The sequence below is a fragment of the Microsporum canis genome, genomic scaffold, assembly GCF_000151145.1.
Source record: "Microsporum canis CBS 113480 supercont1.6 genomic scaffold, whole genome shotgun sequence".
Lineage (NCBI taxonomy): Eukaryota > Fungi > Ascomycota > Eurotiomycetes > Onygenales > Arthrodermataceae > Microsporum > Microsporum canis.
Window position 1 is genome coordinate 875,932 of NW_003299164.1, and position 24,049 is coordinate 899,980.

Sequence of the window (24,049 nt, forward strand, 5' to 3'; positions counted from 1 at the left end):
TGGATGGAACCGTCCCTCGGGGGGAAGGGGGGGGGGCCTGGCGTGGCCATCCACCGACATAGTATATCTGCAGCTGCCCTGATCGCAGCATCGAAGCACTAGAGAGAAGCGCTAGAAGGCGTCCGTCATCTGACGCTAGCTAGTTGAGCGGTACCTGGGGGGGGAGAAACACGACCACCGCTCAACAAGACAGTCCATATACTATGTACTTTCCTTACCGTCCGTCCATCAGTCGGGCGTTTCACCATCATCGGCAACGGGGGATGAAGGTGATCCTGATCCAGATTCGTCTGCCTTCTCCATCGACCGTTTACTCCATACATTATTACGCTGCTGTTGGGTGACCTGCCCGGACTATCAAATCTCCCTGGTGGTCTTCTGTCTTCTTCCCCCTTCCCCATCGAGATCCCAAAAAGCAAAGAGGCAGACAGACAGATACTCGAGTGGTTCAAGTGGAAGAAGGAAAAAGCAAGCATCATGTTTATCCTTTTCGTAACTCTTCTTGACTGTGTTGTACCATCGTCTGTGGTGAATACGGTGGCCTTCGTAGCTCAACTCCTTTCTTTTTCTCTCTCTCCTTTTTCTTCTTCTTCTTCTTTCGACTTCTTCGACTTCTTCTTCTCTTCTAGAAGGTTTCTCTTGCAGTCTAATGGTTGTCAATAACTACTTTTTTTTTTCTTTTCTTTTCTTCCCGTAACCAGGCCAGGGAGTCAGTCTTACGGGTTTATTTTCAAAAGAGAAAACGAGCCCACAGTTTCATCTTCGTCTTCTTCTTGCTCGAACGTCTTAGCAGCCTTTTTTTTAGGGTTAATTCCTTATCTTGCAGGGAAGAAGAAGCAGAAGCAGAAGAAGAAAAAAAGCAAGCAGAAGAAGAAGAATATCAAATATACAAAATAAAATAAAATAAAAAAAAAAAGCATTGATGCCCACTTTTTATTAATCATCAACTTTCCATCGCTTTTTCTTCCTTTCTTCATCGTCATCTTTTTTTTTTCTTTTCTTCTTCTTTATTACTTCTCGAATTCCTCCCTCTTTGAACCTCGAACCCGTCAACTTCTTTCGTCTGGTTGGAACAATTTACGGCTCGAAGAGATCTTTTGTCGGTCTTGCTCTGTCTTCAGGTTGGTACCTCGTCCCGTCCCGTCTCGTTCTCGTCTCACCGTCTTTCGCGGCTGAATGGTTGCTCGACTTCCTCTGTCTGCTGCCCGTCTCTTCATTGCTGTCTAAGATGCTGTCTGTCTGCTCTACAATGGTATAAGCCGCGATATGCTGCTATACCTCAGCGGGTGGCGGACGGTGCATAGTGACTGCTGGGCATTGGATGCGTTCAGATCTCGCATTGCACCCTCAGCAGGTCGATTGGCATCAAATACCAGCTAGACATCTCTCTCTCTCTCCATCTGACTTGAATTCACCCATGTTCACACTTGACACCCTGATATACATCTGTTTAGCTATATATCGTGTACTGACACGGCCCAGCAGTCCCTTTCGCCACCTTCTCCCCTCACCAGCATCTCGAAAGGCCGCACAGAAACCAACCACCAACCAACAACTTTCCCCAGACAGAGAACGAAGAAACGAATAACGAGACAGCTCGACGTAGCACGATAAGGACTTCTATTTCACGTGTATCAAGAGAGACGAACGGACGAACGGACAGACGCGAAGAAAAAAAAAAAATAATACACGCGAGAAAATAGTAATAGACGCACGCTGGATGATTTAATCGATAGTCATACAATATAGCCTGTCGAGAGCCTGTAGCCAGCCGTCCACTAGGTCAGGAACACCACTATCGGGCCCGAGACGCATCTTCCCGTCTGGTCGAAAACAAAAAGAAAAAGGAGAAGTTCCAAGGTCGTTCTTGTGCCATCTACTTTGACTCGTGCTCCCATAGCACAGCATACGATTTCTGCATACCACAACAGCAAGCAGAGTACCCGTCGTGTTCTGCACTCTCTGAATAGGTGGTGCTCCCTGCCCTGTTCTAGCCATTCCCCCCTGCCGTGTCAAACCTGCATTTCGCCGGCTTCCCTCATTCGACGTCGGACAGCTTTCTCTGCTTCTGCTTCGATAAGCCCTTTCTAGTCTCCTGCAATTGAAAGATATTGTTCGGGAGGTTACGAACGAAACGACTAATCGACAGTCCAGAAGAAGATAAATAACAGAGGTATGTTCTTAGTCAGTTCTAGCGATTTTTATTTCCCCCCCCCCCAGCTAACTTGAACTCCCTGCTTAGGGTCGCAGTATATGATCCGAGACGACTTGAAAGCTGCGCAACCACTCGACCAACTACTACCCGGTCCCTACTCCAACCTTCTGGGTAGTCCAGGCACACACCATATCATGGACATAACAACAATATTAAACAAGAAGGCCTCCGTCTCCGTGGTTGCCGCAGAGGTACAGCAGCTCCAACAACATCTCGCCCAGGCCCAGGCGGCCGACGATGCAAAGTCGCGGTCTCCCTCAGAGATGGGCTCAGAGCATGGCTCTGCCTCTGCGCCACCCAGCGAGCACCAGCAAACTTACCCGTCTTCAACCCAATCTCTGCCTCAGATGGCTCACCTAGCTCAGTACCATGTCCAGGCACAGGCTACCCATAACAACTACGCTCACAGCGCGCATGGGTCTGATTATGGCAGGAATGGCAGTGGAAACATGAGGCCCAGCGGTCTTCCTGCCCTAAAGACCTTCCACTGTCAGACATGTAGCAAGGGATTTGCTCGACGGAGCGATCTGGCTAGGCACGGTATGTCTCTCCGCTTATTACTGTTTTATCGTGTTGATGCTAATATATACTGTAGAACGCATTCATAGTGGTATCAGACCCCATGCTTGCGACTGGCCAGGCTGTGGTAAACAGTTCATTCAGCGTTCGGCCCTGACTGTTCACACGCGTGTCCACACTGGTGAAAAGCCTCACATGTGCGATCGATGCGGCAAGGTACAATAGACTCCTGGTCTTTATAACAGTTATAATATAACTAACTCTTAAACAGCCATTCAGCGACTCCAGCTCCCTAGCCAGGCATCGCAGGATCCATTCTGGCAAAAGACCGTACAAGTGTCCCTACGCCAACTGCCAAAAGACATTCACCCGCCGCACAACCCTTACCCGCCACCAGAACCACCACACCGGAACTATCGAAGAGGCCGCTGCTGAGACAGAAGCCAACCTCCGTCACAGCAAAGACCGAGTCAGTAGACCATCCGACTACTCGGAAGCAGGCTCTGCACACTCTACCCCATCTCCAGCGCAACGACCCTCTCTCTCCCCCGGCAATGAACTTCCCCCGCTAAACCTATCTCGTCCATCGGGCGACTATTACACCTCGCTACCACCACATTTACGAACAGACTTCCAACAATCAAGTCCCCGCGCCTCGCCAACCTCCCCCTCACCAACACTAACCAGCCTAAGTGGGCCTGCATCTTACCACAACAGACCGTCCCTCACCTCTCACCCGTCCGGTTACGGGCCTCCCCAGCCCCTCGAGCCCCCGGCCAACAGTGACCCGCGACCTAACAGCGTCGCAGGAAGTCCTCACCTCTCATCCGTCGGCTGGGCATCTCCAACCCTAAGCAGCATGCCGTCTCCCAGCTCCGCTTCTGCCCCAGAATATTCCTACCCCGAGCCATCCAGCCACCAATACCCAGGCGGAATAACGCCGCACATGTTCTTCTCCGGACAGGGGTTGCGGCGTCCCCAGAGCTCGGAGCCAGAAAACTACGAGATGAAGCCAAAGCTCGAAATGAGCTGACCTGGAGCTAAACCAAAGATGAATACCACTACATTCTCAAGCAGCAAAAACTGGCTCATCATCATCTCTGGCCATTTTTCCTATTGTTAACAGATTTCCTTTGTTCTCCCCCTATTAGAGATACCCTCCTACTCTTCATTGAGTGCATCATGTTTGTTTCCCCATCCGTTTATTCATATGTAATAGCATCTCGTACCCATCTCCTCTTGTTCCTGTTGACATATTTCCTTGTTTCCTTTGTCTTCTTTTATTTTCCATTAATCTCATTTCCTACCTGTTTTTTTCCTGTTTTGATGTCTTTCCTATTTCCATCTACGGCTCTACATCTTTACATGAGTTATAGCTTTATCTATTACTAGCATTATATTACGTTAAGCAGGAGCAGCGGCATCGTCTTGTTATTCATTTACATCTCTATATCATAATGAAGATTATTACTCATACTACCTTCTACCGTCTAAAGTTCCAACTACGAGTAATAAAATAGAGTAGCCTCGCCCATCCAGATGTAGATGTAATTTAGAAGTAATAGAAGACAAATTCCATTCATAGCTTGATTCCAGTAAAAGTGCCGTGTGAATGCTTCTATTTGACGACAAATAAACTCCAGCCGGAGTAGGATTTCCCGCAAAGCACACAAAATCTCACATTGGCATCGCATCCCCACCTCTTACCGCAAACAGGACACCGATACACAGGACACCGATACTTCGCCATGGATTCCGAGCTTGCTCCCAGCCTAACAAGATCAGCCGCAAAGCATGAACAGCTATCCAGAACCCTTATAAATTCCTCCTTTACCAACAACTTAGAGCGAAACTCATAGCTAATTCCAGCTACTAAATCCCGAAGATCCCGAACCGCAGCAGGGGTAGAAGAATAGACCTCCTCAATCACAAGGGGGAAATCATCCATATCCCAACATGCACGAATGGATTTGGAAAATTTATCCTTGACGTGCTTCTTTAAGCTTGGAATGCCATATCTATCTGCGAGGCCGTAGATCTGGGCATCGAATAAGATGGGAGATGTACGAGTGTTGCCGCCACTACTACTACCGTAGTTGAATCCATATAGGAAACGGATGATAGTTGCGATAGCATCGGGTTCCGCCTCCTTGAGCTCAACTTCATTGCTAAAGGCCTCCTGCATAACGGCCGTATGTTAGTAGGGTTTTCAACATATGGCAGATATTAATGTAGGTGTATATTAGTATACCTCCCATTTACCGCTAAACATGCGGGAGAAATATTCGGGTTGGCCGCAGACAACTAGTTTATGGACCTTGAATATCGTACCGTCCACCTGGATGGTAAGATCGGTGAATTAACCGCAGGAAAAGTATTTAGAAGAGTTAGTCTATACGGCTAAATATAACTCGTCGTCTCATACCTTTTGACACTACTAGACAATGTGAAGGCATTATCCGTCTCTGTCGAATTCTCCATCTTGCACCGTAGGATAGCAGTCTTTATATAATGATCAAGTACATTCCCCTTCCCTAAGTTAAAGATTAGTTAAGAGCACTTTCAACTTATTGAATTCTAGCTTGCTATGATGGTAAATGACGGAGCTAGATCGTAAGTTCTGTTCCGAACAAGAGCGTGAGAACGTTCTTCTTAGCTATCATAATAATATCACTTGAAGTGCAAAAAGATGTTGCTGGGCGGATGTGTCGGAGTTCGTTCTGGGGTTATATCGTTTAATTTAACTGAGGAAGATATAAAAAGGTATAAACTTCAACATCAATGACGTAGGACACCCGCTCTCAACGTATCCAGAAAACTCTGACAGCGAACTGCCAAAGAGATCGATAATGGCTTATTGAGTACCGGCTGATGAGCCTAAAAGCTATATAGGAGAGGTTCTTTACATGCTTAACATCAAGCTATGTTATGTGGAGCGGTGTTCTATATGATTGGTGATGGACCAGAGAACATTTTATATATACACTGCATCCACCGGGTATATATCTATTGGTTCACTGATAGACAGAAAATCCAGGTAGTTAACGAATGGAAGTCCCATTTAATTTCATAATTCTCCTTTGGCGTCTTAAATTTGTCCCACTTGCGGTTAGAGATCTCCTCTAGAGTTGCGAATTCTATCCCGGTTATATCAGCCATGGCATATCAATTGTATATAACCACAGTTATAAGTATAATCGGGGATAGTTTGGTGAAGGATTATTTCAACAGGTGTTGAAGTTCATATAAACAAATGTAGGAGGCTCTAACAACCTTTTTAATATATTATGTAATTATTCACGTGACATACAAGGATAAACATAATTCCGTTAAATCCGCATGTGATAAACTTTATTAGTAATAAGCGCCAGTTCCACCTGAGTTCGTCCTATATGAGGTTGAAGAGATAGTCAGTGAACATGAAAGCGTAATTATACAAGAGAATCTTAGTTGAATAGGCATATTACTATAGGCCAACTTGGATATGGTAACAATTAAATGATGGTATAGGTATTTGCATTTTTAGCAACTGGTACTGTACATCCATAGACTCCATCGATATCAGATCCAAAACTCCCATAATCAAACAGCATCTATATTTCAGAAGCATATCATATCATAGCTTCCTTATACCCCAGAAGTAGTTGCCCCATTGCTCCGAGCCAGGGACCATCTTCCATCCCAAGCCAGGAGCATACATGGCGCCAACACACCTCCATTCTATGTTCGACGAGCCTTCTATCTCCGCCCACTGACGTAATTCTTCTGGATTAACAAATTTACTCCATTCATGAGTGCCCTTTGGCACAACGCCAATGGGCCACGGAGCTTCAGCAATGACCTGGTTGATAACGTACGAAGGCCATGTGCGCGCAATTGTCGAACCAACAAGCCACCCGCCTGGTTTCAGTAAACGAAGACAGTTCCGTAGGAAGGCCTGTGGTGAGGAAGTTAATGGGTCAACATGTTCAAGAACTTCAAAGAGCGTTATCATGTCGAATGATGGGGTATTTGTAGCTGCAGCATTGACATCAGCGGTAGGTGCTGAGGTAGAGTCTATCAGGTCTTCGAGAGAGGTATTTTTATATTGGAATTTACCGGTCTGGATGTGGGTGTATAATGTCGGGTCTTTGCGTGCGTGGGAGAGAGCAATTTCGATCATCACCGGGGATGGGTCGATGGCCAGGAGGGAAGATGCATTGGTGTTGGTTGAAGATCCGGATGGTGTGAGTGGGATGGTTCTGGCGAGTGATTCTGCAAATATTCCCCCGCCACAGCCTATATCCAGATAACTTAGCCCTGTGCTGCCACTTATTGATCCCCCCCCCGACCCTCCTGGCTGATTTTCTTGCTGACGGTGTGTGTGCGATTGGGAGAGGCATGATGCGATGAATTCATGACGGAGCGGATTCATTAAATGTAGGATGCGTGAAGGCCCAAGAGGGTCCCACCAACTGTTTGCTAGAGTCGCAAAATGGTTCATTTCTGCGGATGACACGGAGGAGGACGATGGAGAGGATGCTGTTGTTGAATGATTCCGGCGTCGTATGGAAATAGGAAAGCTCCCCGTCCTGAGGCCTGAGCCATTGTGAATCGTGCAAAGGAGAACCGAGTCCTTCTTTAATATGCAGCTTCGTAGCCGACTAACTGGTCTCATATTGCGAAAGACGACTGGGCTTCTCATGTTGTCTATTCAATGGCCCAAGGTTTGCCTGCTGCTTTTATATTGAATGTCGATTTTATCTTTTTAAGTTGCTAGGGAGCTGCAAACAATGCAAACAGAAACTAACTTTGTTTATCTAAATAAAATTGTCCTTGATGTGAAGAGAAAAGTAAGCAAAAGACAAAAGAAAAGAAAGTCCGTTGCTCGTCCTTGACAAACAGACAAATCCTACTCGTTAAACGAAATGATTAACCCCGGCGTACAACCCACTTCCTCTCAAGCGCTCGGAGCAAGAATCCCAACAGCAGCACCCGGAACGTTTCACCTAACCCGACATTAGTTGCGTTCTCCTGAAAAAATGTGCCTTTGGCTAAAGCTGGCGTTTGAGAATCGTAATTAGCGTCAGTCAAATCGAATATAAACATGGCAGACCAGTCAAACACCGCCAAGTCGGTAACCGCAGCGTCTTTCGCATACTTATTTAATTGTTGTGAGATAGGCACTGCGTTATTGCGCAGATGTGTACGATATATCTGACTCCTGGCTGTGTCTACCACCTTCATTGCCCCTTCTGGCAAGGTAATACCCGGCAGGAAATCGTTTGCGTGAATAACTTTAGTGTTTTTGAATTCCAGAACCGCAAAGTTGATAGGCTGAGGTTGACCATCAAGTTGGTATGACCACATTAAATCGGTACGGCTGCGGCCAATGGTCGTTTCCCCTCTACAGTAGATCTTTTCCCGCTCGTTCAGGATTTGGCAAAGTGCTTTGTTCACAGGATATATTAGGTCCAGGCAGCTCGCCCGAAGAACATCTGCCTCAGTGTGCATATATATAGTGTCGTCCTTTGACGGCATCATTGAATTGAGTGGGGAGAACGGTAAGTTTCGAATGGCTGATAGGTAGGCATTTGCTCGGGCTGTGAGTACCTGGGGCACTTCCACGATAAATGCAGGGGTTGCCCTGGTTCTGGCAGTAGACATACTACTAGGTCCGATTTGTCGATAGTTGTTATCCACCTCCTTTTCAGGATATACCGGTAGATTTTTTCTAAATGATTCTATGATCGTTACAGGGGCCATGTTTAAATGAAAAAGTGTAACCTGGTAAAACCTGATAATATTGAAAAGCGGGAGGTGCTAAAATGGTACATAGATTGTGGGTAATAATGGCCTGTTGACGAACTAGGTAGTGGACGAGCTATCTATTTAAGCAGATGACGAAAGATAAATGACACAAATAAACGTACTCTAAGTGAGCTATGGCGGTGAATGGAGACGGGTATTCACCATACACGCTTCTAAGCATGGCTGTTATGCTTTTTTTGTTTATTTAACAGAGAAGAGTAGACTGTCTCTATAGGCACAGCCTATGCAGATAGCATTTCCTCATGTAAAGTTTCTATTTTGTAGTGACAATAATAAACCAAGGCTTATTGTTCGGATGTAAAATGCATTTTTGACGCCTACTGAAGGAAGATACGAGGGTGAGGTGAGGACCATAAAAGAGTAAGATAGAGCCCTCCAGCATTCTACATCCGCATATTTCATCTCCCGACATGTTTCCTCCCTTGTATTAGCAAAATAGCAATTCCCGTCTCTATTTCGGGATGCAGGATGTATTAGCCCGAAGAATATTAACGCCCGCTTATTTTGTACAATGGTAGGTCCGTGGTTTTCTGCTGCCTGTATGAAAAACATTGTCGTAGAACTACTGATGTTTGCTGCTGCCTACTATACATACTTACCCTCGCAGCTTTTTGTAGCCTCACAAAGTTAGTGATGCGCTAATTAACTTTAATTTTAAAAGAGACCCGAGGCTAGCTATATACGGTAACCATTGGACACCACGCTTCTTCCGGTTGATCCTACTGGTCATTATCCGCGATAGCGTTTACCCGAGCACACAATTGATCGATTACGTAATTATTAATACAGCTATAAAAAGGCCGAAGTGCTCCTTTGATGGCCCACAAAGCAACCACTGAACTAAAATTTTATTGCAGTATGTCGGATTATTATGAAATAAAAGAAAGCTACTGCACCCGATTCAACATTGGCAAACCTCCCTTGCCGTATTTTGTGGGAAAGGAATTCACTGTGCGCTCCCATATTCCTCCGGCGCTGGTTAGAAAATATTATGAAGGGTTTTCTTTGGAACCCGATGGTCGCCTCGAGAGATGCCAGAAACACCCGCTTGAACGTTGTCTTCTGCACCCTCCTTCTCCGGGGCATGCTGGGGACCAGGTTGTCCGCTTCAGAATATCTAGGGAAGTTCGGTTCGGAGACAAGCATCGCTCACAAATCGCAGCCGTCGATATTTTAGATGTAAAACCAACCAAAGACCAAGGACCACATCCGAACATGACTTTGATTGCGAAATTCTACGACCCTCTTTACAACGATCACGATACAGACCTTACAGATATTTTCACCCTAGTCGATTTCAGCTATTCGGACGAAGCTGCAGCGTATTTAGCGCTGGAACCACTACAGGGAAATGCTATACCCAAATATTATGGGTCGTTCACACTAGAACTACCTGTCCCGGAACATAAGACGAACCGCCTTGTCAGACTGAGTCTCTTGGAAATAGTTCCCGGCCAGGCTATGTCGACGCTCAACCCAGAGGACTTCTCCCAGCGTGACCGTCAAATGATTATGAAAAATATCATCGACACGGAAACTTTACTACATACCCATGGTGTTATGCACGAAGATTTATGGCCGCGAAACATCATGATAAATAGTAAAGCCAAGGTTAATCGGCAGGTTGTTGTAATAGACTTTGAAGACTACAGATTCATGACATCATCACAATTTCATGGCATCACTATCAGCCCTTTGCTTCGGTGGAATAAAAAAAGCGGCCGTACGTTCGAGTTTGAAGGTTGGATTGATTGGGACTGGCAGTCATGGCTCGAACTTACCTATGAAGACACTCGTGATTCAATCACAGAAGAGATGAGGGCTTTTTGGATGCCGCGGGAAGTTGAGTGGCCAGGATGGGGCTAGTCTTCTTTCCGATTTTTATATTTACAACTACGGATTCTTTTATCCTCCTTATTTTTGCCATCCACCGAACACATTAAGCCATGCAATTGACCCTATGTTGGTGCGGCATTCTATCCTGGTATACTATGCTTGCAATAGCTTGGCTGGCATTAGCTATACTTGGACATCAACAAATATATAGCGCTCTTTAAATAATCTTACTTTGATATTAATTAAATATCACATTCTCATTGACTCCTTGAATATGAAGTACCTGGAAAACTGTATTAAACTAAACACAATAGAACTATTTACCCAGGCAAAGTTCAACTAAGCCCATTCTCCTTTGTTCATTGATTATCATCCACTTTCGACATATCCTCAGATAGTCTCACAAGTCATGTCTTCGTCATATCTATATAATTCAATGGCTTTATCTCTAGATCGCCAGGCTCCTTTTCGTTTTAAGGGTTTAAGGTCAGTTAACGGGGTTTAGCCTACCCATCGCCTACTACTCAAACCGTTTCTTTCGCTCTACCGCCATCATCAAGACGGCGAGGGTTATCTCTACCCATAACACTTGATCTGGAGCTTTCGGGGCCCACAGGCATACTCCTTTCACTGCCTTTGGTAAGAGATTTTGCGAAGGTGAAGAAGCCTTGACGCAGACCAAGTTCGTGGCTTGGCCATCTTCTTCGGAAGCCAATAGCTGCGACGCCACCATAATCTTCGCCCTCTGCAAACCATCCGGTACGGCGTTTGATGAACTTCCAGGCCTCAATACCAAGAACAAATATCACTACCGAACCAAAAGCCAGACCCCATTCCCAGCTGATACCCTGGTGTTTGAAAACCTTGGTATTCAGGCCGGGAATGTAGACAGCTGGGAAAACGGAGAGTGCTCCAATAACCACAGCCCAGAAGAGGAACTGGTTCTCCCAAATATCGTGGAAGAAGGGGAAGAAAGGTACGGTATCGTCACTGTGATCGCGGTATGGTTCAAGGTTGAACATGCTGTTGCGAAGGTGCTTGAATTCCCAAGCTGAGATGAGAATGAGCCAAGTGAGTTCGGCAAAGACTACCGCTCGAGCACGGAAAACGACGTTGCAGCTATCGCTGGCTGCATGATTACAGTCGAATCCCAGATCTTCCATGCCGTTCCCGACACCGTAAACCACGATGACAAAGGTTAACAGCGTGCAAGCTCCCATTATCACGCCATAGACCATCATATCAACGACTATTTGCCAGGTGAAAACACCCTTCTTGGTATCATGTGGAGGACGATGCATTACCGCAGCGGAAACCTTTTCACGACCAAGACCAAAGGCAGGGAACGAAGAGGTCAACATGTTGATCCATAGGATTTGCAGTGGCGAAAGAGGGAAGACCGAAAAACCTCTTTGATCTTTGAATCCCAGGCCCATAATAAGGAGCACTACCTCACCAATGTTTGATGTTAAAAGATGAAGGACGAATTTTTGAATGTTTTCAAACATGCGTCGTCCTTCCTCAATAGCATTGACGATACTAGCAAAGTTATCATCAGTAAGGACAATATCAGATGCTGATTTCGCAACATCTGAGCCACCCATGCCCATGGCAATTCCAACGTCAGCAGCTTGGAGTGAAGGTGCATCGTTGACTCCGTCTCCGGTCATTGCACAAAACCTGCCGCGGCGGTGGAGAGCAGCAATCATTCGAGTCTTTGTGTCTGGAGCACAACGAGCAATGACGAGTGGTAGAGACGGTAATGCATCAATCTCTTCGTCAGTCAATCTATCAAACTCGGCAGCCGTTTTGACAAGGGATTCTGACTCGGCCGCAGATAAAGTGCTCGCATTGCGTGGGATTATTCCTACTTCTTTTGCTATGGCAGTTGCTGTTGAAGGGTGGTCACCCGTCAACATATGGACACGGATTCCGGCCATAGTACATTCTACATTCAAAGGCTGTTAGCATTATGAAACCAGTTTTCATTTTCTTTTTGTATTGGGCTGGAGGGCCATTGGTACGTACCTTTTACTGCATCTTTGGTTTCCAACCTAGGCGGATCGTATAAACCAGCTAATCCTAATAATGTCAGGTCAGATTCAACTTGGTCTCTTGGGATTTCCATATTCTTCTCGAACTCTGAAGGGCCCGACTTCTGAGCAATTGCTAAGACTCGGAGCCCTTGCTCAGCAAGGAATCCCATTTGGTCGAGCACTCGTTCCTTCAATTCAGGGGTCATCGGTTCCCGCTTTTCGCCGAATCCAACAGAGGTGCAGAGATCCAAGATCCTTTCAACTGCTCCTTTTGTGAAAATCACAGTGCCGGCCTCCTGGCCATGTCTGTAGATAACAGACATGCGCTTTACGGTGCTATCAAAGGGATATTCGGCCAAAGATTTCCAGCCAGATTCAGCTTCGAGTGTTTTCTTGCCGAATCCAAACCTATGGGCAAACACTTGCAAGGCAACTTCGGTCGGATCACCCATAGTTTGCCAGGAGTTCGCCGATTCGTCATAACGGACTGTTGCTAGATTACACAATGCAGCAGATTCGAGGAAGGCGGCCAATTCGGGGGTAATTTCAGGGAGGCTTCCGCCTTCAGATCCTTCGTCCTCCTCTTCTGCCTCCTTTTCATTGCGAACCTCCTCCTTTCGCCGTTGGTCCCGCTCTTCTTTTTCGGCAGGAACATCAAATTTTAAACCTGCTGCACTACGAAGTGCGTCCTGCTCTGCTCGTTTCCGCTCACGCTCTTGTTCTGCCTCCTGTTTAGTCGCAGGCGGTTTCCCAAGGGAAATAGTCCCACGAGTTGGGTTCGTGGCATCGTTAGACTTTGTTAAAGAGTAAATACCAACACCGGGCAGCCATGCTTTGCGAGTTACCATTTGTCCCTGAGTCAATGTTCCAGTTTTATCGGAGCAAATATTCGTGACGCCCCCTAGAGCTTCGAGAGCGCTAAGTTGTCGAACAACCACTCTTCGCTTTCGCATCTGGGTCATACCAACAACCATTGTGATTGTAAGGACAGCAATCAAAGACTCTGGAATGATAGCAATTCCTATATCAATGTTAGTCGAATCAAAACATTTATTGGAATAAAATGTGGCTTACCAGTGGAGATTGCATATATAGCAACTTCATCCGTTACGTTGAACTTGTTAACCCCGAACACAATGATGGCTAGCAAAATCGCACACCCGAAAAGGGAATATGCAAGTTTGCTCAGTTTAATTTGTAATGGAGTGCCTTCTGTAAGGCCAAGGAACTTCCCGATTGCATCCCAGATGCGCAAGGCACCCCCTTTCACTGGCTGAAAGGTACCGTACTTGGAAGACATGGAGCGACCGGCTTTTCTTTTCTTCCCTTGCATAGACTGCGCAATTTTGCCAATCTCTGTGTACATTCCTGTAAAAACAATGATTCCACGACCACGGCCCTTGGTGACAGTAGAGGAAGAGTACGCCATGTTGAGCCGGTCACCTACACCTATGGTCATCTCATCACCACTAGTTTCGAATTCAATATCTTTGGCAACGGGAGCGGCCTCTCCAGTTAATATCTTCTCGTCACATTCAAGGTTCATGGCTTCAAACAGCCTCAAATCGGCAGGGACTGTGTCTCCTGTTTTGATCTGAACAATGTCACCGGGGACAACTTCCCCTGAAGGGACGGTGATTGCGTTGCCATTTCTAATAACATTTGCTGATGGGGATGATAGGGATCGCAAAGAGTCCATTTTCTTCTCCGCTTTAAACTCCTGATAGAACCCGATGAGGACGTTTATGACAATGACAGCAGTGATGACACCGCCTTCGATGTAATCGGAGACACCATACGAGAGGGCCATCGCTAGGACAAGGACCTGGAGAAAGGATATTGTTACTATGTGATTTCCGGTATGTGGTGGCAGGGCAGCAATATGTCATAAAGAGTGAATTTACATGGGATCTCTTTCAACCAATCTTCAAGAATGATTCTACCATACAAATTCAAGCCCCAGCAGGAAAAACTCCAGGGGTTGCCAAGGCCTTCTCACTGAGCAGGTGAAGGATGAAAGTGAAAGAAGGGAAATAATAAGAGTATAAACTCACCAATATCATAGCATTTGAGACCTGTTTTCCTAGGAGGGTATACCACTTGACGCCCCCTTCTCCGGACAAGCGATTGGCACCATACCTTTCTTGAAGCTGGCTAACCTGTGCATCATTTAGACCGGTGTCGAGGTTGGTCCCCAGCTCCTGAGAGAGGCGGTTGATAGAGAGCAAAAAGGGATGCTGCTCATATTCTTGCTTTGTGCCATCCTTATTGGAAGGCATCACGAGACGTCACCTACTCCTATTCTTGTTTGCTGGGATGGGTTGTCCTTGAAAGATATATTGTAAAGGGTTGTTTGATTTCGCCGGGCTGTTAATGTGAGATGGGAGTGAGTAGATCAAAAGTCACTCAAAGCCCAAGCCTATCGAGGATTCTGGGTAACCCTTGCTCCAAAGATATACTTGAACAAGAGGTTGGTAAACGATTGGATAAATAAATACCTCTAGCAAAGCGGTATAAAACAATCTTGTATAATTTAGTAGAGAAGAAGCTTCATAGATTGCGGGGGAATAGAGTGCACTTTATATATCCAAGAACTGCCCGCTCCATCCTCGGAAATTGTTGTATATGCCAAGAATACAGAAGAGATACCAGGGCGAGATTGGTTCCCAGTGACGTCAAAAACGAGGATGTAACTCGGAGCTGGTAGTTGATGCCATGGACGGGGACCAGGGTAAGCGGTGGGTCAAGCCAGAAATAGGATCCTATTAGGAGGCAAAAACCGATGAACTGACTTTCCTGCTGAGCTTGGAACGTTTCTAGACGGAGGCTCTTTAATAGAAGCGACTGCTTGGCGTTCAAGGATTGAGAGAACCGTCTCATAATACCCTTACGTGGTTGGGGCGTACTATGTAAAGAGAATGCCGATATTTCCGCCATGTTCCTCCGCCTTTCGACTCTCAGCAAGGGAACCTCGATCGTATAAGGTGATTTAGCCTTTTCTACGAACCGGGTAAACTGCCTTATCACTTTTTCTTTCACCAAGGTCCGAGAAAAGCGCGGAAAAAGCAAAGTAAAGGCCAAGTGCAAGGATAATACGGGTGGACAACTGTATAAGTGTGCATTATAACAAAGCTTCCCTCCCTACAGCATGGAAAAGACTTGGCCCGCCACTTCCTCTCATCCCGCTACCTGCATTCCCATTGGTTTGATCCGTCGCCACGTGAGCGCCCGCCCAGCCTCCACCCACCAACTGTAAATTTCAACCAATAGAAACTTGGTAAGTGGAGTATTCCGTGCATGGCGCCAACCTTGGCGGAACGCAGGGGCCCCCTCACGTTTTGGCCAAGAATTTCCGAGCACTTGGCACGCTCAAACGCTCGCTTGTTCCGCGGCGGCGATGTTGTGCCAGCTATTTCTCGGTGGTCGGCACTCGGAGATCCGCGGTCCGTCTATATACAGATAGATTTATGATAACATGAGATTTTTGGGAATATCTTGCCTTTGAAACAGAAGGAAGATACTCATGACAAAGAAAGCCGGTTGGGGGCAGAGAAAAAGCAACCATAGAGCGTTGCGGGTGTTCCTGCAATAGGAACCAATGGTATCCGACTTGATGCGATGCGTCGGACCAGGAGCCAACAAGAAAAAGAGGTTGTCCACTCCGTAGCGGAAAGCGGTGAGAAGCTCATAGTTCAAACACGGGAGCTAGATACGAATACAGCCAACTCTACAGGAGCAGAACGGCATTGCAGAGAAAATCCAGGTTTGCATTCAACAAACAAGCTTCCTAAGACATTGCATCGCACAACGGCCGCGCTATCCTTGTCCTACGGTAAACACCTAGACATACATCTGTGCATGGGCATACCTCCATCCTCTTCTCACGATGCATATTGGACATGCAATACTACCCCATACCCCATACTCCTAGCTTTCCGATACCATCCTAACCACGCGAAATCGTTGGGCGGAATCCGAACAGCGGTATCGGGGGCACCCTAGACGAATCACCGAGATCGTTAAAAGCACCAAAATTTCAGCACTCCGAAGTGGCGTAGAGCTAAAATAATCCCAAACGTGAAGGGCCTGCGCGCGGCCAGCTTTACAACTCACAGAATGCCACAACAGCATAATCTTCTTTTCTTAGCTTCCGGGATCGTATATTGCTTGTTTCCTTCCCGACCGTTCCAATTGAAGCAAGGATGGACGTATAGGCTGGCTGCGGGAACTAGTGTTCGTGCTGTTCATTCGTCGGGAAGGAGAAGACAACAAATGGTGCTGGGCCATGTGATGCTGCATCTGCTTTACGAATGTTTCTGCAGCTTATTAACTTCTTTTTTTTTTAGTTGGAAAGGAGTATGCGTTTCAGAAGCAATTGATTATTTATCGGCAAACTCGGAATGGGGGATTATCATCTTCCCAGTAAATGGGGGTCTTCTATTTTCGTCACAGAGGTTCACGCATAGCTTGTTTTTGCTTATTCGGATAGATACCTTGCTTGCTCCCTTGCTGATGATCAATTATCTTCTCAATCAGAACGAAAATAAAAGCGTGTGATTTGCGTGGAAGATGGGAAGCATACAGTTCTTCCCTTCATCTCTTGCATCCCGCGATTCCTATTGGATTTCATTTCGGGATTTGGCACCTGGGTAGTTTGGAGTGGAAGCTGAATTTTCAGCTTGTCAAGTGCATTCATTCCATTTTCCCTCCAATTCGTTTTAACCATAGAATCATATCGTCCACGTAGCGTACACTATAATACAAGCGCTGTGTGCTGTCCCCTGCACATGAGAATTAACTGTTTTCGGAATCCGTCTCCAGCACGGAAGCTAGTCAGCAAGTAACCAATGCGCGATGCAGGCCATCGGGAGGTTAAATCGGAGTCTGATCGCCAAACGAACGTAGTGAAGCTGGTGATCCGTAAAGAGAAAAAAAAGATAACCATGACTCATTTTTTTGCCTTGCGTTTCCCCTTTCGCTTTGAGCTCGAGGTAGGCGGGTCTGGAACGCTGAGTGTTCCCTCCACGATATCTTCACCCTGGTCCTTGAGTCGTTCAGTCCCGCTGATGAAAAAGGTGAGATCCCGATTCTGCTCTGCCAAATCTTCATTGGCAGCTTTTAATTTATTCACCTCTGCGTCAAGGAATGCGACACGTTCCATTAAGCTTGTGTTTATCGTCTTTTCTTCACGCCATTGCTTCTCCATTGTTCGAGACATGGATTCGAACTTCTCTGCCCGACGCTCGGCGCGGGCCTTGTCACGCTCAAGGGACGGGATAGTCTCTTGAGTCAGGCTATCATACCGAGCTTGTAGATTATCCATACTTTTGGCCAGGCGGTCTGCTGCTTCCTGGGCAGAGATGGCACTTGCGCTGGCCTGGGAGGCTTTATCAGCCGCACGCTCAACCTGTTCTTCAAAGTAGACGCGTTGGCTCTCGAGCTGGCTGGTGAGTAGGTGGGTATATTCTACGCTGATGTTTTCGAACTTCTCTCTGGGTACGGCGTCGCTCCAGTCCGGAGGATCTAAGGCGCTATCGCCCCTTGCTGGAAGCTCGAGGAGTTTACCATCGGATTTACCCTGGATGATACGATGTACGTAGCCGTCTCCCAGATAATCCCAGACACGCTGGGAGGCGATGTCCATGGCGAACGAGTGGGAGGTCTGCTTGTAGTGGTCGAATGCGTGAGCGCCGTCGTAACGTCCGCATCCAATGTTGCCGCATATCAAACAGATCCAGAGGTTGGCCTCTGAATGACAGACGCTACATTCACTCGGACACTCGTCCACAGCTAAGTTGACGTTGCGTTTCCCCAGATCATCCTGTGTATATCGACAAACCGGACAGCCGCTGCCTTTCCATCTCTGTAGACAGGTACAGTGGAAGACATGCTGGCAGAGGATCGTCAGAAGGCCTGAAGTTTCGTCCATGCGTTCAAGACAGACAGGACATGTAGGCAGCTCTATCAGCGAAGGCGTCGGCGGCGCCAGGGGCTTAGTTGACATCGTGGAGGAACCAAGGTGTCCGGACTGTGCATCCGAGAAAGTAAACGGATCATTCTTCATATCAGGGAACTTCGACTCAGCTCCAGAAGAGCCAATCTGTATCTCCACGTCTTTCACAAACACCACATGGCACGCTTCAGGCTATTAAGACTCAGCACCAGCGTAGTTTTTCAAAAAGACACATAAACAACAACATACCTCCATACTATTATATAACTTCCCATTCCAACACTGCTGCCACTCCTTCGCCTTCTTGCCGCTCCGAAACTTCATTAAAACCATATACCTATTCGCACGCGCGGTCCTGATCATTCGAAAATGACTAACTTCCTCCCTCGTCTGCTCACCTACATACCCCAAAAAGTCCGACGGAGACAAATACGACGGCACAGCTAAAATGCATAACGTCGTGCAATCCTCCAACGATACGCCGTCCTCACACGCCGCACGAGGCACGGAGGTAGCAGCATACGACGACAACGACGACGACGACGCCGCTACGCCGCTCCTGCTCGACTGCGCCGTTCCCATCGATTTCCTCGCCGTAGCTGAGGATCCTGATCCCTGGAGGTAGAACAGGTCCTGGTCATGATGGTCCCCCTGGCTCAGGGAAGGTGATTCCTCCGCATCACGGTATAAATGGACGATTCCATACACGCTATCTGTCAAGCCTAGGTCGAGAGGAACGTATTTGCCCTTGGTAGCTAGGCCGCTTATCACGTTTGAGCCGATGCCCTTTGTTATTTCGTTATGGACCATGTCGACGCCCTGGATGGATAATGAGTCGATTCGTTCGTCGGTGTGCGCGTAGGTGTCTTGTAAGAAGGTGGAGGCAAGTTGCGCGCCGAGCTCGGTGTCGTGGTATGTTCTTGTCCGCTGCGCATGCACCTTGCCGACGCCTGATTCCGTCTTGGTCTTCCACTTCTTCCTTCGAAACGGCCGTATAGATTCACGCAGCGCTTTTAGCGTCAGGGCGTACTGTTCAAGGGCACAGCTTATGTCCGTGTCTTCGTTTCCGGTATGCGCAGCCGCAGTGCTCTGTTGGTGGGATAAGAGTTCGAGAGTGATGTGATAAAAGTAGGAGGGCATACCGCCTGTCCTGTACCTTGCCCTTGTCCCTCTCGCCCGTCCTGCAGCTTGTCACTCGAATCAGTCAGTTATAAAATTTTCAGTGACGGGATATTCCTGCAAGCTTGTATAATGTTTAGTTGCTTTTCGATCGTTCCGGGATGAAGCTTTTTAAGTTATGATGTTATCAGTAACTATATCACGTGATGCTATACACGCTAAGCTCGTTTGGGAATAGAGCATACAAGGTGTCTATGAGGGTGTCTACGAGTTACAGTGGAAGAGATGGATGCTCCAAAAGTATTGTGTATTTTGAAGGAGTAGGTAGCTAGTTTAATCTAGTGCAGGTGTAAAGAATGGACGTGCCAGTCCCAAAATCGTGTCAAAAAGCTTCAAGGAATGAGGTCCCCAAACGCCATAACCGGGTGTAAAAAAACAGCTCATCCCAAGAAGATAAAAGAGGTATGTAGGAGGTGAAAGAGGTACAGCAGTCAAGTTAGGTCATGAAAGTAGGAAAAAGCATAAGAGGAAACAGGACTCTAGTTGCCACCACGCAACCGCAGCACCAAGTGGAGGGTGCTCTCCTTCTGTATGTTGTAGTCTGACAGTGTTCGACCATCTTCGAGCTGCTTTCCAGCAAAGATGAGACGTTGCTGGTCTGGTGGGATTCCTTCCTTGTCCTGGATCTTTGTCTTCACGTTGTCGATGGTGTCTGACGACTCCACTTCCAGCGTGATTGTCTTGCCGGTAAGTGTCTTGACGAAGATCTGCATGCCACCACGCAGACGAAGAACAAGGTGGAGTGTGGACTCCTTCTGGATGTTGTAGTCTGACAACGTTCGGCCGTCTTCAAGTTGCTTTCCGGCGAAGATCAATCGCTGCTGGTCTGGTGGGATTCCCTCCTTGTCTTGGATCTTTGTCTTGACGTTGTCGATGGTATCTGAGGACTCGACCTCAAGTGTGATAGTCTTTCCGGTAAGCGTCTTGACGAATATCTGCATACCACCACGCAGACGAAGGACGAGATGAAGGGTAGATTCCTTTTGGATGTTGTAGTCAGAGAGGGTGCGGCCATCCTCGAGCTGCTTGCCAGCGAAGATGAGTCGCTGCTGGTCTGGAGGGATGCCCTCCTTGTCCTGGATCTTGGTCTTGACGTTGTCAATGGTATCGCTAGACTCCACCTCAAGGGTGATGGTCTTGCCGGTCAAAGTTTTCACAACTGGTGGTACAAGTTAGCTGTGTCTCGGCGAGTGGCTGAGTGAGGTGGCGAGGTCAACTTACAGATCTGCATGCCACCACGGAGGCGAAGGACGAGATGGAGGGTAGATTCCTTTTGGATGTTGTAGTCAGAGAGGGTGCGGCCATCCTCGAGCTGCTTGCCAGCGAAGATGAGTCGCTGCTGGTCTGGAGGGATGCCCTCCTTGTCCTGGATCTTGGTCTTGACGTTGTCGATAGTGTCGCTCGACTCCACCTCGAGGGTGATAGTCTTGCCGGTGACTAGAACAACATGTCAGTCAGCACGTAGCCTGACAGAAGGTCGAGCAGGAGACGACGGGGAGAGGGCCAACTTACGGGTCTTGACGAAAATTTGCATGATGGGCTTCTCTTATGCTAAGTAAGGGCGGGGACGGACAGACGGACACAGGGTGGATGGCTTGGATGTTATTGCAATGGCTGGAGAGCGGGAGTTGTAAGAAGGAAGAAAGAGTCAGAGCGAAAAGAGCGGCAGGGCGGGTCTTAAATAGGCAGCCGAGGGGAGGGCGGTGACTGGGAAACTGCCCGCGCTAACGCCGAAAGAGGTAGTGGCAGAAAGAACCCCGGCTTATGTAAATGGAGAAGCTGCTGGAAGATGCGAGAGCCAATCAGAGAGTGATTATTGATGAGTAAGCGCAAAGCCACCTCAGCCCTCGCGTGATGACGTATAGTCACGTGGATAGTGCTTACATAATGATGTTGATTTGGTATAAAAGGGTTCTAAACGGACATTTGAGATGTAACAACTTTTGACTCCGACATGCAACCCGTTTGACCAGAACCAGGACAAAGGAAAGGAGAGAAAAGTAGCCCGAAAATAGAGTGCAGTGCGACGCGCACCTACATTGAAAGAAGAGAAAGACGGCAGCCAAATGCATTCGACACGACACAACACCTTGACTGAAAAGTCATGCCATGCCTGGATGAATATGAAAGAGAAAAAAAAAAAAACAGAGAGAACAGCTTGATATGCGTTATATATACGCACAATTTGAACTGGACACTAGATACATAGACGGCTATATCATTATAAATAGCGGATTCAAAAAAAACAACATTGGGGACGAGCAAACAAAAATCAAAAAACTTCTTTCATCTCATAGATCGTAGATCGTAGATCCTCGCTTGGAGCAGATCATATCATGTCTTCGTCAAACTTGCGGAGAACACGGCGAACAAACGCGAAAGGGAATAAAAAACACGGCAGAAGAATCGAAAAATAGAGCAGAAAAACCAGCATTAAAACTATCAGAGCAGATTTGGGGGTTCCACTCGACCCGGCCAGTCAACCAAGCGGTCCGGTGCGAGCAAGGTAGGATATATACCGCGTGGTTGCAGCGTGACATGACGATGGGACGGCAATGGGGAGCGGAAACGAAGTAAGAACCAGAGAGCCGATGGAAACACAAAACGGGGACTAACAGTACAAAAAACACATCCCAGACAAGGACAGGCCAGTAGATGATGGATATGGGTAACAACAGTTGACATTGACGTTGACTGCCAACAACGTAGGAAAAGGAACGATGAGATAGGTCGTTAAAGGAATGACGGATTAAATCGTGAAAAAACATAAAAGCGTAAGAATTAAAAAAAAAAACCGTTGACCAGCCTCTCGGGGTCAACGAGGTAAGCGAAAAAAAAAAAAAAGGGGGAAGCGCAGGTAGATGCAACATGCAAAAGGGTTTCATCTAGGGACATGAATAAACTCAATGGGGGCACGGAGGGGGGCGGGACAACGGAACGGAACGCAGCGGAACGGAACTCAAGGGCGCTTGTTTCATCATGTCATTAGTTCGTTTATCGTGTCTTGTATGCGATATGGAGTGTTTGTCGGTATAAGGAAAACCCCGGACGGTTGTTTTTATCTTGGTGGATGTCAGGAAACGAGGACCCCCCTCCTCATTTCGGCCATCTTCATCTTCTTTACCTTGGCGGGCCGCTCGCCAACCCATCCCCACTTCCGCCTTCTCTCTCTGCGATCTCGGGGCCCGCCGTCGTCAGAGCCGGCTAGTCAATTGGCCCTTATCACCAGCCGGCTGACGAACTTGTTGGAGAGGCAGTCAAAGTCCTCGCGGTCGAAGGTGGAGGACTCGCCTCGGCCACGGAGGTACTGCTCGTACTGCCGTACGTGGCCGCGGACCTCCGTCATGGCGGCGCAGACGTCCGAGTTGAAGTTGAAGATCTGCTGGTGCTGGGCGGTGTCCCAGTCGGTGAGGGCGGGCAGTTTCTGGGAAATGGCCTGGAAGAGGCCGACGATGACGCCGACGGGGATGGTCTCCATGTCGTTGCAGAACTTGGTCACGGCGACGGGGTCCTGGACGCGGTAGTGGCAGTCGAACTGCATCTCCTCCCAGACGGCGAGGAGGATGGTGGCGAGCATGAAGATGATGGGCCAGTTCTTGAGCTTCTCGCCGCTGTAGACGCTGGAGTAGAGGGCGGAGAGCTCCTCGAGGACGTCCTTCTGCAGCTCTCTCCACATGTTGGCCATGGCACACTTGACCTGGAAGTTTATCATGACGGGGGCCATGACCTTGCCCTTGTAGTGGCTGTCGGAGTCCTCGACCTTGCCGGAGAAGGCTTCTTCTTCGAGCTCGCCGAGGCCCTCGACCATGGTGACGTGCATGGTCAGGTTGTAGGCGAGGGTGAGCTTGAGGGCCTTGCGGATGACGGGCAGCTTGGTGCGGAAGTAGAAGCGGTAGGCCGTCTTGAGCATCTGGGTGATGAAGGGGGTTCCGGCAAAGTACTCGTCGACGAAGCTTTCGTAGGTGCCGTTGCCGTCGATGTGGCGGTCGAGGTAGTCCGAGAGCATGGCGGTGGAGATTCCCTCCATGCCGGCCGAGAGCTTGGCGGTCTTGAGGTCGAAGTGGTTGGCCGGGCGGTTCATGGACTCCACCCAGTCGAGGTTGAAGCACTCTTCGTCGTGGACGTAGACCTCTCTGGCCTTGACGGGCAGGACCTGGCCGTAGCCGTGGGTGATGAAGAGGGTGCGCTCCGAGTCGGAGAAGCCGGTGATGTTACCGACCGAGAAGCCCAGGGTGACGTGGCGCTCGTAGTCGGCCTTCCAGTCTTTCATGAAGTAGCCGATCTCTTTGATGTCGATGCGGGTGCACGGGACCTGCCAGAGACGGGCGTGCGAGGGCTGGCACCCGGTACACGGCTCTCCTTTGTCGCACTATTCGCCATGTGTCAGTTGTGGCGAAAACATTAGTTGGGGGGATGAACTTACGGTCTTCTTGAGGAACTTGCAGCGGAGACAGGCTCTGAGCTTGCGTATCTCGCTGGGCCTGCTTCCTCTGGTCTGGG

At 48.0% G+C, this 24,049-nt stretch overlaps 9 protein-coding genes across 9 annotated transcripts in view; 2 read left to right on the top strand and 7 right to left on the bottom strand.

The window, feature by feature from the left end:
• Positions 1 to 2,349: 2,349 nt before the first annotated feature.
• Positions 2,350 to 3,767, top strand: MCYG_06457 (zinc finger protein 58; the record flags this gene model as incomplete). The annotated part of the gene is made up of 3 exons (XM_002844447.1): positions 2,350 to 2,755; positions 2,811 to 2,950; positions 3,006 to 3,767. 3 exons carry the CDS (start codon positions 2,350 to 2,352, stop codon positions 3,765 to 3,767), a joined length of 1,308 nt encoding a protein of 435 aa, XP_002844493.1.
• A 585-nt stretch (positions 3,768 to 4,352) lies between these two features.
• On the bottom strand, positions 4,353 to 5,215 carry MCYG_06458 (BTB/POZ domain-containing protein; the record flags this gene model as incomplete). Its single annotated transcript, XM_002844448.1, has 3 exons — positions 4,353 to 4,913; positions 5,066 to 5,126; positions 5,160 to 5,215. 3 exons carry the CDS (start codon positions 5,213 to 5,215, stop codon positions 4,353 to 4,355), a joined length of 678 nt encoding a protein of 225 aa, XP_002844494.1.
• A 1,135-nt stretch (positions 5,216 to 6,350) lies between these two features.
• MCYG_06459 (3-demethylubiquinone-9 3-methyltransferase) lies at positions 6,351 to 7,418 on the bottom strand (the record flags this gene model as incomplete). Its single annotated transcript, XM_002844449.1, has 1 exon — positions 6,351 to 7,418. One exon carries the CDS (start codon positions 7,416 to 7,418, stop codon positions 6,351 to 6,353), a length of 1,068 nt encoding a protein of 355 aa, XP_002844495.1.
• A 227-nt stretch (positions 7,419 to 7,645) lies between these two features.
• MCYG_06460 (conserved hypothetical protein) lies at positions 7,646 to 8,479 on the bottom strand (the record flags this gene model as incomplete). Its single annotated transcript, XM_002844450.1, has 1 exon — positions 7,646 to 8,479. One exon carries the CDS (start codon positions 8,477 to 8,479, stop codon positions 7,646 to 7,648), a length of 834 nt encoding a protein of 277 aa, XP_002844496.1.
• A 924-nt stretch (positions 8,480 to 9,403) lies between these two features.
• On the top strand, positions 9,404 to 10,411 carry MCYG_06461 (conserved hypothetical protein; the record flags this gene model as incomplete). The annotated part of the gene is made up of 1 exon (XM_002844451.1): positions 9,404 to 10,411. One exon carries the CDS (start codon positions 9,404 to 9,406, stop codon positions 10,409 to 10,411), a length of 1,008 nt encoding a protein of 335 aa, XP_002844497.1.
• A 494-nt stretch (positions 10,412 to 10,905) lies between these two features.
• MCYG_06462 (calcium-transporting ATPase 3) lies at positions 10,906 to 14,696 on the bottom strand (the record flags this gene model as incomplete). Its single annotated transcript, XM_002844452.1, has 4 exons — positions 10,906 to 12,272; positions 12,410 to 13,087; positions 13,492 to 14,242; positions 14,472 to 14,696. The coding sequence occupies 4 exons, from the start codon at positions 14,694 to 14,696 to the stop codon at positions 10,906 to 10,908; spliced, it is 3,021 nt and encodes a 1,006-aa protein (XP_002844498.1).
• Positions 14,697 to 17,365: 2,669 nt separating this feature from the next.
• Positions 17,366 to 19,510, bottom strand: MCYG_06463 (RING finger protein; the record flags this gene model as incomplete). The annotated part of the gene is made up of 2 exons (XM_002844453.1): positions 17,366 to 18,562; positions 18,620 to 19,510. The coding sequence occupies 2 exons, from the start codon at positions 19,508 to 19,510 to the stop codon at positions 17,366 to 17,368; spliced, it is 2,088 nt and encodes a 695-aa protein (XP_002844499.1).
• Positions 19,511 to 20,028: 518 nt separating this feature from the next.
• Positions 20,029 to 21,083, bottom strand: MCYG_06464 (polyubiquitin; the record flags this gene model as incomplete). The annotated part of the gene is made up of 3 exons (XM_002844454.1): positions 20,029 to 20,708; positions 20,771 to 20,986; positions 21,062 to 21,083. The coding sequence occupies 3 exons, from the start codon at positions 21,081 to 21,083 to the stop codon at positions 20,029 to 20,031; spliced, it is 918 nt and encodes a 305-aa protein (XP_002844500.1).
• Positions 21,084 to 22,757: 1,674 nt separating this feature from the next.
• The window catches only part of MCYG_06465 (mucin-like protein 1), a gene marked incomplete at both ends in the record, with an annotated part of 2,463 nt that continues 1,171 nt past the window's right edge, over positions 22,758 to 24,049 (bottom strand). Inside the window, 2 exons of the mRNA XM_002844455.1 lie at positions 22,758 to 23,918; positions 23,973 to 24,039. Of these exons, the coding sequence (XP_002844501.1) occupies positions 22,758 to 23,918; positions 23,973 to 24,039 (1,228 nt within the window). The remainder of the gene's footprint in view (positions 23,919 to 23,972; positions 24,040 to 24,049) is intronic.